This window comes from Xenopus tropicalis, chromosome 2 (assembly GCF_000004195.4).
Source record: "Xenopus tropicalis strain Nigerian chromosome 2, UCB_Xtro_10.0, whole genome shotgun sequence".
Taxonomy (NCBI): Eukaryota; Metazoa; Chordata; class Amphibia; order Anura; family Pipidae; genus Xenopus; species Xenopus tropicalis.
The window spans coordinates 89,446,043-89,463,166 of NC_030678.2; the positions used below are offsets into that span (position 1 = coordinate 89,446,043).

At 39.0% G+C, this 17,124-nt stretch overlaps 1 protein-coding gene across 3 annotated transcripts in view; it reads right to left on the reverse strand.

Moving 5' to 3' along the window:
• The window catches only part of rlf (rearranged L-myc fusion), a 28,418-nt gene extending 14,230 nt beyond the window's left edge, over positions 1–14,188 (reverse strand). The window contains exons 1-4 of one of the 3 annotated variants that reach the window (XM_031895630.1): positions 13,785–14,188; positions 2,835–3,016; positions 2,079–2,233; positions 1,643–1,724 (exon numbers count right to left, since the gene is read on the reverse strand). In XM_031895630.1, coding sequence (XP_031751490.1) covers positions 1,643–1,724; positions 2,079–2,233; positions 2,835–3,016; positions 13,785–14,064 — 699 coding nt within the window. In that variant the 5' untranslated portion in view covers positions 14,065–14,188. 3 annotated transcript variants of the gene reach the window in all.
• Between the last annotated feature and the right edge of the window lie 2,936 nt (positions 14,189–17,124).

The window sequence follows — 17,124 nt, forward strand, 5'->3', positions numbered from 1 at the left end:
AAAAGAGTATGGGAAATTACAGAAGTAATTATTTTAGCAGAATTGTTAAGAAGGGCATTGTAAATGCAAGCGGACCACAGGCATCCTTTGCATATACTGGAGTTTTGTCAGATTATCCAACCCATGGATGGCCAATCACGTGTGGTTGGTTTTAGAAGCACAATTAAAAATGTAACTGGAAAATTGTCTAGAAATTCAATATTTTAAAATGGTTTCAGATGTCAAATCCCATAGAAGGCAACATGCAATGTAGGAAAAAAAAAAAAAAAAAGGTTAAAAGGTGAAGCAAAGTTGTTAAAATCCACCTCCCTCTGTGATTCCAGTTGCTTACTCAGACCACCATTGGAGCTTTTCTTACAAAAATGCACCAGCCTGGGGTATTTTCTCCACCATACTTTCCCAATGCCCCATTCTCCTTTACGCTTGCGGACACACAGTACAGAAATCAGCAAAAAAGTTTGTAAAATGTATGTGCACACTGAGGGTGGAGTAAAAGATGCTGGTGCATGAGAGGCGTATGGCAGTGCTAATAAGTACCCTGTCCATCACTCCTCTTCTTCCAAAAAGGCACTGGCTCAGTGTGGTGTTAATCATAGCTCACGAGCAACATGTTGCTCACCAGCCCCTTGGATGTTGCTCCCAGTGGTCTCAAAGTAGGTGCTAATCTTTGAATTCCCTGCTTGGAAGCAAGTTTTGGTTGCATAAAAACCAGGTGTACTGCCAAAGAGCCTCCTGTAGGCTGTCAAATAGTCAATTCCAACCCATAAATGACACCCCATGAATTTTTTTTTATACTTGCGTTGCTCCCCAACTTTTTACACTTAAATGTAGATTACAGGTAAAAATGCAGAAACCTTTTTCAGCCTTTAGGTAACCTGCTTTTTAGAAGGGTATGGGTGATCTGGGGTACATCTTACTGTATATATTTGGGGCTAAAATTCCCACTGCCTTTCACTATATTTAAATAAGGTCACCCAATGAATTTCAGATCACTGAATAGAACCCATTACTTGGGTTTAATCTCCCGTTTTCCCACTCACTAAAATACAGAAGGGTTTTTTTCCCCAGCAGTGCTATTAATCCACAGCAGAGCAGTAACAGCAGCATAGAAACATGGAGTTTCTATCAGTTGAGAGAGCTGAATCCTTCAGCAGGTGTCTGGGAGCTGTTATCTTCTTACCTGCCCGTTGTTCGGTTGATAGGCTGCTGGGGAGGAAAGGGAAGGGGTGACATCAGTCCAACTTGCAGTGCTGAAGTAAAGAGTGACTGAAGTTCTTTAAAGCACATGTCATATGGTTGGGGGCACTTGGAAAAGAAAATTAAATATAGAAAAAATCTGTTTCTCTTTTAAAAAATTGATTTCACTGCAGGATTCTACTGGAGGAGCACTATTAACTGATGCATTTTGAAAAAAGAAAAAAAAAATGTTTTCCTATGACCAAAACCATTTAATTTATATTAAGAAAGTAGATTGCTTGAAATGTGACCTTTTGTTCTAAAAGGGAATACTTCACAAATACATAAAATCTCTGCCACACTGCTTTTACAGTAAGCATGTAACAATAGAGTAATTCCAAAATCTAATAAAGCATTTGACAGAGTAAAAAAAACAGTCTAAAAACAAAGATTAAAAGGCATTTACCATAATAGATTTCTTTAATTGCAATCCATAATTGCATGAGAGATCATCTTCGGTCATTGAAAGTATTACTTCAAAACAGCTTCTAAGTTGGGAGATATGGAAAAGATTAAAACTGATACATCCAGAGAAACTATAAACTGTATTCATTCTTGCTATGTAAAATGGTTTCTGCCTACCCTGCAACCCTCACTTATCAGCATAAAAAGCAGGTTATACAACAAAGTTTTTAGCAGCTGAAGTGAGATTTAAGTTTAATGCAACACAAAAATCTTGTTGATGACTTTACAAAAAAAAATAAAAAATCATGAAGTTCAGTGTAATCTGTCTTCAAAACTGTTTAACATTATACATTTTTATTGGTTCACCCCTTTTAAACAGTTCACACATCTGTTGTCAATCTATTTCATTTATGTAAAAATGTATAAAGAATACTTACAACAAAAGCCTTCCGAGTAGAAGCAAAACATCTTCACATTCAGTAGTGAGGTAAGGGCGAGCAGTAGCAAAGCTCTGCAAAGCAGTTCCATAAACACCTGCACAATGACTTAAGTTTTCTGAAGCTGTATTTTCTTCAGTATGCTGCATTAGTATCTAAAAAATATAAAACAAAACAACCAGTACAAAAATAAGTTTGGAGGAATGCTTATCTATTGCTTATCAAAGTTTGTAATTACTCTGCGTTATAATCAAGAATCAGCGGACAAAAAAAAGTTGGCTTGTCAGAAAGGGCTTATTTACATTCTGCTGTCACATTAACTTCTGATAAACAGCTAAAAGTGACACTGGAATATTCTTAACAAAAATGGGCTCATGTTATAACTGCAAATACAGCAATGTTTGCGTCCTAAAGAAACGCTCTCTTTCAATCCTACCAGCCTAACAATACATTTTTATAACATGCCTCTAATGGACCCCGTGTTTCTTCATCCCGTGGGCTAAAAAATAGCACACTGTTTAGGTAGGGTGGAGAACAACGGTTGACAGAACACCTGCTTTCTTAGAACCTACTGTGAAAGTTTAAATGCCAACTCCATCACAGAGATGAAGTGCACACAGCTTCAACTGTTTATCGTGATGTACTTTTGAAGGGGAAAGGACTGCAAAGGTAAATAAAGCTGATTTTGAATTTGCCTTTCTCAAAAAGCTTATTAACAATTCTATTTAATTCTTTTAGGAGTTTAAGCACTTTTACCTCTCCCAAATGTGGGCCAGTCCAATCGAACCTCATTAGATAAATGAAAGACCGTGAGTCCTTTCTAAATAATGCAGAAGTGCCGTATCCCTCACCTCCAACCTGCCTGACAATCCATCGCCGATCTGGAGAAAGGGTCACACCCACCACTTGGAAAAAGGTATACAGCCCTGCTCTAAAGCCTACAAAATATTACAATAAAAATGCTTACAATATGCATAAATCTCAGTTGTTTTATTGCAGCAAAGTTGCTGAACTAGAAATCAGAGACCAACTGACGCAATCATCTGAAGGGCCACTGTCATACTATGAACAAGGTTTCTCAAAAAAAAATTTTTTTGATATATAATTGATTTTTTTGTAATAAACTTGGCGGTGCTGGTCTTTTTTTAGATATTTAAACCATTTACCTTGCACCCGAGACAAAGGCTTAAGCAGAGTGCCACCCTTGGTTCGATATCTATATCTCAAGAAGAAACGTCGGCACTCACGACTTTAGGAGTTAGTCTGCCTGGGTGCAGTCCTTCATAGTAACCTCCATGTAGACTTAGGGGCACATGTACTAATCCATGAATCCAAATGGGAAAAATTCGGATTGGAAACGAAAATTTTGCGACTTTTTCGTATTTTTTTCGTCGCCGCTACAACTTTTTCGTAGCCGTTTAAGACTTGCGCGAATTGTCGCAACTTTTTGTAGCTGTTAAGATATGTTTTTTTTTTAATTAATTTACAAACCCGATGTTTCAAGTCACTGACAACATACAGCGGCTTGCAAAAGTATTCGGCCCCCTTGAACTTTTCCACATTTTGGCACATTACAGCCACAAACATGAATCAATTTTATTGGAATTCCACGTGAAAGACCAATACAAAGTGGTGTACATGTGAGAAGTGGAATGAAAATCATACATGATTCTAAACATTTTTTACAAATAAATAACTGCAAAGTGGGGTGTGCGTAATTATTCAGCCCTGAGTCAATACTTTGTAGAACCACCTTTTGCTGCAATTACAGCTGCCAGTCTTTTAGGGTATGTCTCTACCAGCTTTGCACATCTAGAGACTGAAATCCTTGCCCATTCTTCTTTGCAAAACAGCTCCAGCTCAGTCAGATTAGATGGACAGTGTTTGTGAACAGCAGTTTTCAGATCTTGCCACAGATTCTCGATTGGATTTAGATCTGGACTGTGACTGGGCCATTCTAACACATGGATATGTTTTGTTTTAAACCATTCCATTGTTGCCCTGGCTTTATGTTTAGGGTCGTTGTCCTGCTGGAAGGTGAACCTCCGCCCCAGTCTCAAGTCTTTTGCAGACTCCAAGAGGTTTTCTTCCAAGATTGCCCTGTATTTGGCTCCATCCATCTTCCCATCAACCCTGATCAGCTTCCCTGTCCCTGCTGAAGAGAAGCCCCCCCAGAGCATGATGCTGCCACCACCATATGTGACAGTGGGGATGGTGTGTTCAGAGTCATGTGCAGTGTTAGTTTTCCGCCACACATAGCGTTTTGCATTTTGGCCAAAAAGTTCCATTTTGGTCTCATCTGACCAGAGCACCTTCTTCCACACGTTTGCTGTGTCCCCCACATGGCTTGTGGCAAACTGCAAACGGGACTTCTTATGGTTTTCTGTTAACAATGGCTTTCTTCTTGCCACTCTTCCATAAAGGCCAACTTTGTGCAGTGCACGACTAATAGTTGTCCTATGGACAGATTCCCCCACCTGAGCTGTAGATCTCTGCAGCTCGTCCAGAGTCACCATGGGCCTCTTGGCTGCATTTCTGATCAGCGCTCTCCTTGTTCGGCCTGTGAGTTTAGGTGGACGACCTTGTCTTGGTAGGTTTACAGTTGTGCCATACTCCTTCCATTTCTGAATGATCGCTTGAACAGTGCTCCGTGGGATGTTCAAGGCTTTGGAAATCTTTTTGTAGCCTAAGCCTGCTTTAAATTTCTCAATAACTTTATCCCTGACCTGTCTGGTGTGTTCTTTGGACTTCATGGTGTTGTTGCTCCCAATATTCTCTTAGACAACCTCTGAGGCCGTCACAGAGCAGCTGTATTTGTACTGACATTAGATTACACACAGGTGCACTCTATTTAGTCATTAGCACTCATCAGGCAATGGCTATGGGCAACTGACTGCACTCAGACCAAAGGGGGCTGAATAATTACGCACACCCCACTTTGCAGTTATTTATTTGTAAAAAATGTTTGGAATCATGTATGATTTTCGTTCCACTTCTCACATGTACACCACTTTGTATTGGTCTTTCACGTGGAATTCCAATAAAATTTGATTCATGTTTGTGGCTGTAATGTGACAAAATGTGGAAAAGTTCAAGGGGGCCGAATACTTTTGCAAGCCACTGTATATATTTACTGTTCAATGACTACTTTTTTTTTTTTCTAGACAGTTCTCTGTTGACAGGAAGACACAGCTTTCACTTAATGCAAAGCATGGGTCACAGCCTCTGTAATTTATAAGTCCCACCTCACTGTACAAGAAGTGTCAGACTTATGGTGTTCTTAAAGAGGCTCTAAACCCTTGGATGGATGTAACCGTACTCTTGCTCTTCTACTTCTCTTCTACTTTTTTTTTATTTTACATTTTTTTACTTTTTAAATTATTAGCAGTTTTAACATTTCTAATTTAGAACAGCAGCACCACCTACTGTTTAATCTGGCTGACCAGCCAGTCATCAGAAAACTAGTTCACTGAGCAGAGAAGAGAGTCTTTTGACATCAGAAGACTCTCCTCTGTTCAGTTACTTAATTTCTGAGTCGGGGTATCCAGCCTACTGACCGAACAGGAGTTTCATTAAATTAGCAGTGCAACAATTAATATAATTTTTATAATATATGATAATCAGAAACAATAATGTACAATGCAAAAAAAAACAAACATTCTGGGAAATGTTTAGTTTGTTTTAGATCTCCTTTAAAGATATAACTGCATACTCTAGGGACATTTGTGCATGTGGAATCTAGTACAAGTATGGGATTCCTTATCTGGAAACCCATTGTCCAGAAAGTTCTGAATTACGGAAAGGTCATCTCCCATAGACTCCATTATAAGCAAATAATTCTAATTCATAAATTTCTTTTCCTTTTGCTCTGTAATAATAAAACAGTACCTTGTACTTGATCCTAACTAAGATATAATTAATCCTTATTGGAAACAAAAATATCCCATTGGGTTTATTCAATATTTAAATGATTTTTAGCAGACTTAAAGGAACAGTAACACCAAAAAATGAAAGTGTATAAAAGTAACTAAAATATAATGTGCTGCTGCCCTGCACTGGTAAAAGTTGTGTGTTTACTTCACAAAGTCTACTATAATTTATATAAATAAGCTGCTATGTAGCTATGGAGGCAGCCATTCAAAGGAGAAAAGGCACAGGCACATAGCAGATAACAGATAAAACACTATTGTATTCTACAGAGCTTATCTGTTATCTGCTATGTAACCTGTGCCCTTTCTCCTTTTTTCCAGCTTCATTGGCTGCCCCCATGGCTACACAGCAGCTTATTATATAAATTATAGTAGTGATACTGTAGCAAACACACTAGTTTTACCAGTGCAAGGCAACAGTGCATTATATTTTTATTACTTTAAAGCTCTTTCATTTTTTGGTGTTACTGTTCCTTTAAGATATGGAGATCCAAATTATGGAAAGATCCCTGATCCCTTAAGTCAGATTTTACAGTGCATCATTTTTATTGTGCTCACTGGGAATTGTTTTTATGATATGTCTGATTCTTACAGCTGTAAACATAATTTCAAGGAAAAGAGGGGGATTAGGTGCTCAACCCAAGCAGCAGCTTTACCATAAAGCGTCGACAATTTAATAAAAGGTCATATAACACACACAGCTTGCACAATGAAGAATGAGTTGTGAAGTTACGAGTTGTTGTATAAAATTTCACTGCCATCAGCTTCTTTTTCCTACTCTGAAAAGAAGCCCCCTTTGATGTGCCAGCTGTCAGTGCTGCTCCACCCTTACAGTTGTGCAACATGTGACCTTGACTCCTTTACAGACAGCTGAAGTGACTAACAGTAGTTATCTAATTGCAACTTAGTTTCTTAAAAATTGAGAGGATAAGTCTAATCATGAGCAATGGGCATCTGAGAAATCACATAAAAATAATTACCAAGAAAACACACTGGCCCGCAATATTCCACATAATAGTTCCTATAGCTGTTATTAGCATATGCCTTAATTGGTTGCATATCCTTCTTCAAGCAACTTGCCATTTTATGTTATATGTACATTTTGTAAATGCAATGGATATTAAAACCGGTTTTGCACTGTCCCTTTCACTGCTGGTTCTGACTATTAAAACAACTCAGCAAAAATGCAAAACTCCAAGCTACCCCAGGGGAAGGAAAAGCTTTCTGCAGACCCACAAGTTAATATCCAGGCTCTATCGCAGTCTACTGGCGGGACCAAGCCAAAGAGTAGAAGGATTTAATTTCCAAGAGACAATTTTTAGTTAGGTATGAAAAAATGAAAATACAGGTATAGGACCCATTATCCAGAATGCTCAGGACCAAAGGTATTCCGTATAAGGGGTTTTTCCATAATTTGGATCTCCATACCTTAAGTATACTAAAAAAAAAAAAAAATCAATAAAACATTAATTAAACCCAATAGGCTTGTTTTGCATCCAATAAGGATTAATTATATCTTAGTTGGGATCAAGTACAAGATACTGTTTTATTATTACAGGGAAAAAGGAAATCAGTTTTAAAATTCTGAATTATTTGATTAAAATGGAGTCTATCGGAGACAGGCTTTCCATAATTCTGAGCTTTCTGGGTAATGGGTTTCCGGATAAGGGATCCCATACCTGTAATTTAGAAGTGGACATGCCACTAAATAGAAAACACGGCAACACAACCCATTACAAATAACCTTACCAGCTTTTTGCCAAACATGGCAATTTATTTCACAAAAGAATAACATGTCAACACAAAAGTCATATAGAGTACTATATCAACCACATCCCCCTCTTTTGGACACAAAGACAAATTAATCCCACATATTCGTAGGGTACCAAAATATAAATACAGTAGAACCCCCATTTTACGTTTTTCAGGGGACCATGAAAAAAAGATGTAAAATCAGGGAAAATGTAAAATCAGGGAAATGTGTTAAGGACACATAAATGTCAATGATTTAAAGGAAATAAGTACAGGAATAAATTTTTATTTTCAACACAGTTCCTTTACTGAGTTATTTCACAGGTTTTAGCAGAAGTACTGAAACAACTTTTTACAGTACTGTAAAACATTTTGCATTTAATGCATGTGTTTGCTAAAAGTTTGAATATCACTATAAATTAATAAGATGCGGAAAAGAATACTGTACAGCACTGAAACAAAAATCTGTACTCTTTTAAAAATCTGCACCTTGTACAGCTGTTCCCCATACTTGTGCAACTCTCGCGCAGTATGAAATATGAGGCGATAGTGGTGACGCTGACCTTCCTAAGATGGCGCCTGTGATCGCAAGACATGGGGGAAACTTTAATTCCTAAAGTAAGCTGTATTTTTACCTTAAAACTAAGCGATTTGCTAGGGAGAGGCATGATAAAAACAGTGTAAAATGCGGGAAATTCATATGTAAAATCCGGGAATAGAGCCCATAGGAATACATTAAAATTGGTGGGACCACAAAAAAACGGTGTAAAAAGCGGGAAAACTTAAAATCCGGGGATGTAAATTGGGGGTTCTACTGTAGTGCTATATAATTTTCATGATCAGCACGTCCCACGTCTGGCTGTCTGCTGTTTATGTGCTGTAACAGCTAGTAAGATACCCTCTAAAACAATTTATTGCCTAATAAAAGAAAACATAATTCTAAGCAATTTTCCATATAAATTTATTAAAAATTATTAGTGCTTTAAAAGTTATTTGTAAATGTAATTGCTATAGAAAGCAGCATTTGCTGAGCGCCTGGTTGTTACTTTTTAAACAATGTTGCAAGTGCCAAGCTCCTCCAGCAAGGCAGGTCTGTCAGTCTACTGGCGTTTGTTTCAAACGCCAGAGCCACCAGGGCAGAGAATAGAAAGGACAGGCAGACACTGCTTTTAATAGCAGTTATTTATACAAATAACTAAAAAACCATTACAAATATATAATGAATGTACATTGGAAAGTAGCTTAGAATTAAGTTTTCTTTTATTAGGCAAAAAAATATTTTTGGGGTTGACATGTCCTTTAAACAGTGCTGTAAAATGAAGAACCAATCAGACTGGTTACATAGCTGCTGGGGGCTTTAGAATTGAGTAATCCAATTAAGTAGCCTATATGAATAATTTACTAGTCTAATGTGCACATATGAAGGCAATAGGCGAACTGATATAGTTAGTTCACTCATTCTTAGCCAATCTGGCATTAAAATGATCGATCTCCAAGCACAAATTTACAAGGTCTGCTCACAATTCAAGTTTACTTAATTCGACAACAGTTGTTTCAACCTGTATATTTAGTTATTGGCAAAGCTGCTTGAAAGGATCCCCCTTCCATACACTTATCTGCACTTTCAAAATGTAACTTTACAAATGTCTTTTTTTCAAACAATCACTTTTCGGACCATGCCATCAATACGCATTATCTGATGCTCAAACTAGTGGCTGACACTGTTAAGGCAACTATCTATACGAAGTACAAAAAGAACGTTCGTGAGCTTATGTGATATGTTGGATTTGGTCCTTTTAGTCATGCCTCATGCATTTCTGTTGCTTTCCACATAAGGAGATGCAAGTTTAGAATTTAAAATGCATCACATTTGTTTTTAAGATTTATTATCTATATTAAGGTTTATGGCACATAAAACTTTATGGGGACATGAGAAACACAATGCCCAAGGGTGAGGTCAGTAACAGAATATCAGCATCTCTGAAAAGCTCACTTCGGCAGATACACTAACCCTAAACTATTTTTCCCCAACCCTTACCTCCACCAAACAAAAAAAAAAATCAAAAAAACTTTTCACCTGGATAAAACAACCATCACCTATGAATTCTGAGCAAAAAGAGAGGTGCAGAGATGTCACCTTCCTTCATACCATCAGAGGAACAACAATCCTAGCATGGTACATTAAATAACATATTTGGTTCACATGTCCTAATTTTCTTTTGTATTATGTTATATTGTTCCTATTGATATTTTAGATGCATGAGAACATCAAGGTCAGGGCAATGTACATAGTGTCAAAAATAAATAGTATTTCACGCTCTTGCACCCTGCCCTGAGTCAAGAATAGCCACAGGTTTTTGCAAAATGAAAAAATCCGTGTCTGCCACACAAATAAAGTATTGCCTGCATCCCCCCCTCCAACACACTTTGAGGCCGATTTATCAAAATTCGAATTTATGTGTTTTTTCACGATTTGAGAAAAATAAACAGTGAAAAAACACAAATGTGACTATACTTGAGTATATTCTTAAGAACCATGAATAGTCCGTATTTATTAAAGAAAAAAATCTGAGAAAAGTCGCCAGAAAAAACTTGGTAAAAGTTGGTGAGAATCAATATAAGTCAGAGAATCAGCTTTGCGTTGTTATTAAAACATTTGAGTTTTTTAGCCTCATTGAAAATGAATGGAACTTCTTGCCAGTGTGTGACTTTTTTTTCCAATACATATGTGGGAATATTGTTGCGCTTTTTCTTAACTAAGCTAGCATTCAAAAAGAAAAGTTGCACGAGTTTTCGCAGTTATTTTTTTTACATCCGTATTTTTTTTTCACAGACTCAAATTTTGATAAATCTGACCTTTATCTTGTGAGTCATCCTATTTAAGTTAGGAAGCAACAGCAAGGGCAGGCTACTTTAGCATTTTAGTAAATATCTCTCTTGCATAACAGTGAATGATACTATCAACAATTAGATTGTGTACCAGTTAAAACTAATTTCCAGAAAACCATGACTGTCTAAGTCATTTATTAAAAGATCCAAATTGAAAAAGCACAAATGAAAAAGATGCGGAAAGCACCAAAAACGTGATTTTTTGTATCGTCATACAAAAGCCAGTATTAAAAAACACGAAAACCTCCAAAGCAGTGATCCCCAACCAGTGGCTTGTGAGCAATATGTTGCTCTCAGTGCCCCCAAACCAGGTAGTTATTTCTGAATTCCTGACGTGGTGGAAAGTTTTAGTTGAAAAAAAAAAAACAAGATTAACTACCAAATAAAACCTCCAATAAGCTGATTGTGTGCATAGAGGCTACCCAATAGCCAATCTTAGCCCTTATGCCCTGAAGCTAGCCATACACGCACCGATAATATTGTACGGAACCTCATTTCGTACCATATTCGGTGCGTGTATGGCAAGTCGGTGAGTCGACCGATTTCCCAGGATGCTGCTGATATCGGTCGACTCGCCGATAGGCCAGGTTAAAAGATTTTGATCGGGCGCCATAGAAGGCGCCTGATCAAAGTCTGCCGTCAAGGCTGAATCGGCAGAAGGAGGTAGAAATCCTATTGTTTCTACCTCCTTATCTGCCGTTTCAGTCCTGAGCGGTCAGTGGCAGATTGTACGATCTAAAATCGCCACGTGTATGGCCACCTTTAGACCTTCATGAACTTTTATGATGCTTGTGTTGCTCTCTTCTTACATTTAACGGTGGCTCTTGAGTAAGAAAGTTTGGGGACACCTGCTCTAAAACCACAAAGCAAAGAAAGATCTTCCAGTTGGTAAAGGGGACACCTGCCACTGACTTCTACATGATTTTGTCAGGTTTTAGACGGCTTATTTTTAGATCCAAATGTCGCAGTTTGGTCCCACAATAAATCACAAAATTGGGTTCTGGCATAAAACAAAATTAAGCATTAGTAAATGTCCCCTTAATTTGATATAAACATGTTTATGCATCCCATAAAAACTACCAAGATGAACAAACCTGGTCTTTAAAGGGGTTGTTTCACCTTTAAATTAACCTTTAGTATGATATACACATCGATATTCCGAGACTAATTTAAATAGGGAAGGGACTGAATAGAAAGATAAGGAAAGTAACAATAAAATTGTTGCCTAGCAGAGCAAATGTTTTTTGGCTGCTGGGGTTAGTGAGCCCATTTCAAAGCTGGACAGATGTAAAAGAGAGGCAAATAATTCAAAAATGATAAATAATGAAGACCAATTGCAAAGTTGCTTGGTATAGGACATTCCACAACATACTAAAAGTTAAATAAAAGGTGAACCACCCCTTTAGTACAAAAACTGTTACTGTTAAAGGACATGTTAAAATTCTTCTCGCAAGCTACTAATGCAAATATTCAAAATAAAAATAGCGGTTCCTGTATATACCACATCCCTTTACAATGCTATTCCTGTATACTGCCAGATAACTTCTCTTATATAAGTTAATGAACATTTGTCAACTGAACATACAGTCTTCCACAAGGATCCCATTACTACTGCTACCCTCTAAGCATAAAATTATTTCAACGTAGAAGTCCCAAATTTAAGAATACCGCAATAGTCCTCTGCCAACAAAATACCACAAGACCATTAATGGTATTAAGCATGAAAAAAATTGTGTATACTGTATTAATAGAGTTCAAGCAGTTAATAATGGAAAACATAGATCGCCCTTACATGCTACTAGGGAGAGAAAATGCTTACACTCAGTGTTTATATCAGACAACTTTTGCTTTCACTTTCTACACACAATGCAGTTGCATTGCACTACAGTTCTGTAATGCTCACTCTCTTTACCAGTTCCTATAATTAATATTTTACTTAATTAGAACGTTCTTATTAAAGATTACGATGCTCCCACTCATCAATCAGTACATCAGTTGTTGTAAACTATAGGGCCTACAACTGTTCTGGTTTTAAGCTTGCAAAAGTATTGCTGCCACATAACATTCCCCAAATTATGTTTGTTGCATAGGGCCAGAAAATATAAATATCAAAGATTTTCAAGAATAAATTAAAAAATACATCATAAATGTTTTGAAGTCCTGGGAGCAGAAGCAGAAGACTGACAGGAAGGAAAACTGGCTTCTGTAACATTTTTTTTCAAAGTCAGAAGCAGAAGTGCAAAGAACGTCAACACAATCTGCTTTGAAGAGAAATGAAATAGCACAGTGAAAGCAATGGAAAGGTTTAATGAATATATATATATATTGAAAGGTCTGATGTGCTTTGATCACTTCATTCGAGTGTAGATGTTTAATTGCCTCTTGGCATAGTTATGCCCAGCCAGGGGGTAATTAAAATCCAATTCAGTTTGCCAATAAAGAGTTTCACTTTAACCCCTACTTCAAGAAACTGTTGAAACAGGGAGAATGTTATGCAGACAGGTTGCTAAACTGACACCTGATCGTTTCTATAAATACACACGTACACATTTATATTTTATTTTTACCACAGCACTATAAGATGTATGACACAGATGCATGGACCCCCTGAAACCACCCCGCAGCCTCCCCAGGGCCCCAGTTCCAGCCAATGAAATATCTCTGCAGTGCATTCTGGCACTTAAATGTTAGAACTGACTGCAGCACCAAGAACGCAGTTACCCGACGCTATGTATTGTGGGAGCGGTCAGAGGCCCTCACTTGCCCCCTGCCGCCGCCATTCCTGCCAAGGCAGTTAGAATAACCATGAGCCCCACTGATGCGTGCAAGGCAAGCACATATTATGTATAGTGCAAACCTCACTAGCGCAGCACCCAATGCGAATGAATCGCGGTAGTGGATTAGGCTATACAGAGCATTAACCCTCCCACATACCCGCCCCCATCTCTCACTGTCAGAGACCAAAATAAAACCATTGCGCTAAGACCCAAACAAGCCCTGGCGAAAGCCAGTCCGTGAATTTGCTGGGTACGGCTAGTCCGGCACTACAGCCGCCGAGCGGATACATTTGCAGCTCATGTGAAGCTGCGGTGCGTGCAGTTGTTTCCCTTTTCTACCCAACTCAGCCATCACTCACCTCGCAGAAGCGACTGCAGTACACAGAAGAGGAGGGTGCAGACACATCGTCCTCTTTCAGCGTGTCCTCTAGCTCCCTCAGGTCTTCTGCCAAGCGGTGGGTTCGAGCCATGGAAAGCGATAAAGGCGGTGTGTCTTTGCTGGCTAGCCCCGTTCGGGACTCTCCCTTCCCGTCCGCCATCTTCCCTCGCCTTTGCCGCGCGTAGGCAACACACACACACAGCTCGCACAGCGCACTCACTCGCAGCGTCACGTGTTTCGGCGTCTACTAGCAACGTCATCACTAGGGAGACCCGCGGGCGCGTAAGCAACTCCGGTCCGCCTAAGGTCAAGTCTCCTCCCTGAATGCCAACTAGAAACACCCTCTAGTCGCGGCCATTTTGATTGTTGACAAACTTTACTCTAGTCCAGGGGTCTCCCACCTTTTTTACCCATCAGCAACATTTAAATGTAGAAAAATGTTAGGGACCAACCCAAGCATGAAAACATTTCCTAGGGAATGGCCAACAAGGGCTGTGATTGGTTATTGGATGGCCCAATGATGACTGGCAGACTACAGGAGGCTCTGCTTGACAGTACTCATGGTCTTTATGCTTTCAAATCTTATCTTTAAGTCAGAAATTCAAAAATGGGAGCAACATTCATGGGGTTGGTGAGCAACACATTGCACTTGAGACACTGGTTGGGTATCCCTGCCTTAGTCTAAGTAAAAATATTAAAAATCAGTGTAGTGTTGTGATTTTAAATGTGAAATATTTAAACATATTTTAGTATGAAGGCTGAATGTTATGGATTTGCTAAATAACCCTTTTTTAACTAATTATATTTAAAAACAAACAGAAGCTGTAAGTCTTTGTGATTCTGCCTTGCAAAATATAGGCAAATAAAAGCATTACCTACAGCATTAGTTATGAAGACCAAACCAAACAAATTTGGTTTGTAATGTTTTGTAACCAGGCCATTCAGAGTTGCTTCCTGTCCAGCTTTGAATTGGAATGCCAAGTTTCTAGGCTTGTAAAAACAGAATATTCCATATAATTGTGGTGAGCAGGCACAATGTCACCACACCATCCCCAAATATTACAGGGCCACTACCCAATATCACGGTTCTGCCCCTGACTTGGTTGTTCACCCCTTTTGTCCAGGTTTTGTTATCTCCATTCCTACCCAAATTAGCCTCTATCGATACCCTAGCCACCGAATCCAATTTGCTCCACAGTCTGTCACCTTACTTGATAAATTATTTTATGACCCATTTGTTTTAATTAATATAAAGTGTTGCGTAACTTACTGTTGTTATATTTAACTAATGGAAGATTCGCTACCTAACCTCCTATAGCTAATGCTATTCAAAAACAGAAGCAAACGTTTTAAAGCTATGTGGTTCTGTCTGACAAAATGATAGCAGATTGGGGTTTCTATTTAATTATTGTTGTAATCTTTTATTTTTATAGCACTGAAAAGAGTATATATATTATATATAGTATGATATTATTATAATTATTATTATATGTTTATATAGTGCCAATATATTCCACAGCTCTCTACAGACATCATTCACATCAGTCCTTGTCCAGAGAAGATAACAATGTAAGGCTAATGCCACACGAGGTGTAGGGTGGATATTTTTGGCAAGCGTAAAAGCACTTGCTGAAAATTCCGCCCTACGCCTCCTACACCTCCTACATGTGCCTGCACCGGAATGAATGAGATACGCTCGGGTGCAGGCACATGTAGCCGATATACCCATGAAAATGCGAGATAATGCGAAGTCTCGCGTTTTCATGCATATATCGGCTACATGTGCCTGCTTTTACGCTTGCCGAAAATATCCACCCTACGCCTCAAGTGGCATTAGCCTAAAGTAGGCATGCACAGGCCAATCACAGTATCTGACCAATCGCACATGGGCTAAACAAACAGATACCATTTACAAGAGGCCATACAATTAATGCCTGCTGTGCTTTTGATCCATTTATTTGGGCTGTCAGCCAAAAGAATTGAAATAACAGGAATTTAACTTTCTAAGGGCCGTGACAGATGGGAAAATAATCTCCCCGAAATGCCATCCCACCGGCTAGAATGTAAATCGCCAGTGGGATGGCATACATGGCACAGCGATTTGCCGAAATCACAGAAGTTGCCTTGAGAGGAAACTTCGGCGCCACGCTGCCATCCCACCAGCGATTTACATTCTAGCCGGTGGGATGGCATTTGGGGGTCAGTACAACGTGACCCTATTGCATCTGAGGATCAAATTACTTTTCAATGCATTTTAAGGCTGATGTCAGATGAGGCGTAGGGCGGATATTTTCGGCAAGCGCTTTTCCGCTTGCCAAAAATATCTGCCCTACGCCTCGTCTTGCATTAGCCTAATGGCAGGGGTAAAATAGGATTTGGGTGCAAATTAATAACAAAGGTGACTGTGCCATTACTGCAGGTGACAGAGAGTTAAATCAGGGTAGGTCTCAAACAATGCAGGTATTGACATGTGTGGTTTGCTTTCATTCACCCCTCTAACACATGAAAGCCTTTTTTGCCCTAGATGGCCCTAGATCTTTCCCAAGTCTGTCAGGTGAGCTTTCTAGGTACTTGAGGACCCACCTACTATCACCTGTTTTTCACACTTGTATAGGACTGCTGTTACCTGGCAACCAGACATCTTTACATCCTGATGACACAAGGATACTGTTAGGCCACTCACCCGCAGCGTGTGTGACAGATCTGGGTGAAACGCACAAAGCCAGATGGAATGCATTTGCGATGATGTCGACACGTGCAAGTCATTTTATGCACTTGCGTTTGACGCAAGTTATGTTTTTGCTGCCAAATGCGAACACTTTAAATAGCCAAAACACTTAGGCAACAGTGCTCGGTTATCAAGCTCTTTTGTGCCTAGCGTCCTCTTATCCTGTTGACCTGCTAATATGAACTTCTTGCCTGACCCTCACCTGTGAACCTTTGCTGCCTGCCACGACCTGGACTCATTTGACTATTCTTCTGCCTACTCCTTTGGTACTATGCAATTTGACTTTCCAGCCTCTCTCCACTGCTGTGCTTCCTGTCTCACCCTTGGGTAAGCCGCCAGCTAGTGTGAGGTGCTTGTGGGTGGTGATCTCATCTGACCTGCTCGGCGTGACAGATACCATGGGTGATCTGAAAATCTTTTCTTCTAGAGGTGGGGGGGGGGGAGATGTTTGAGGTTCAATTATATATCCTCCCTGTGTGTATATGATCACTTTTTAAGGGTTGTTAAAATAGGGAATTTGTCTAACTTTTTTGCATCTCCCTGCCTTTTGTTTAAAATAGTTAATGACAAGTTGCATCAAGTATATCAATTT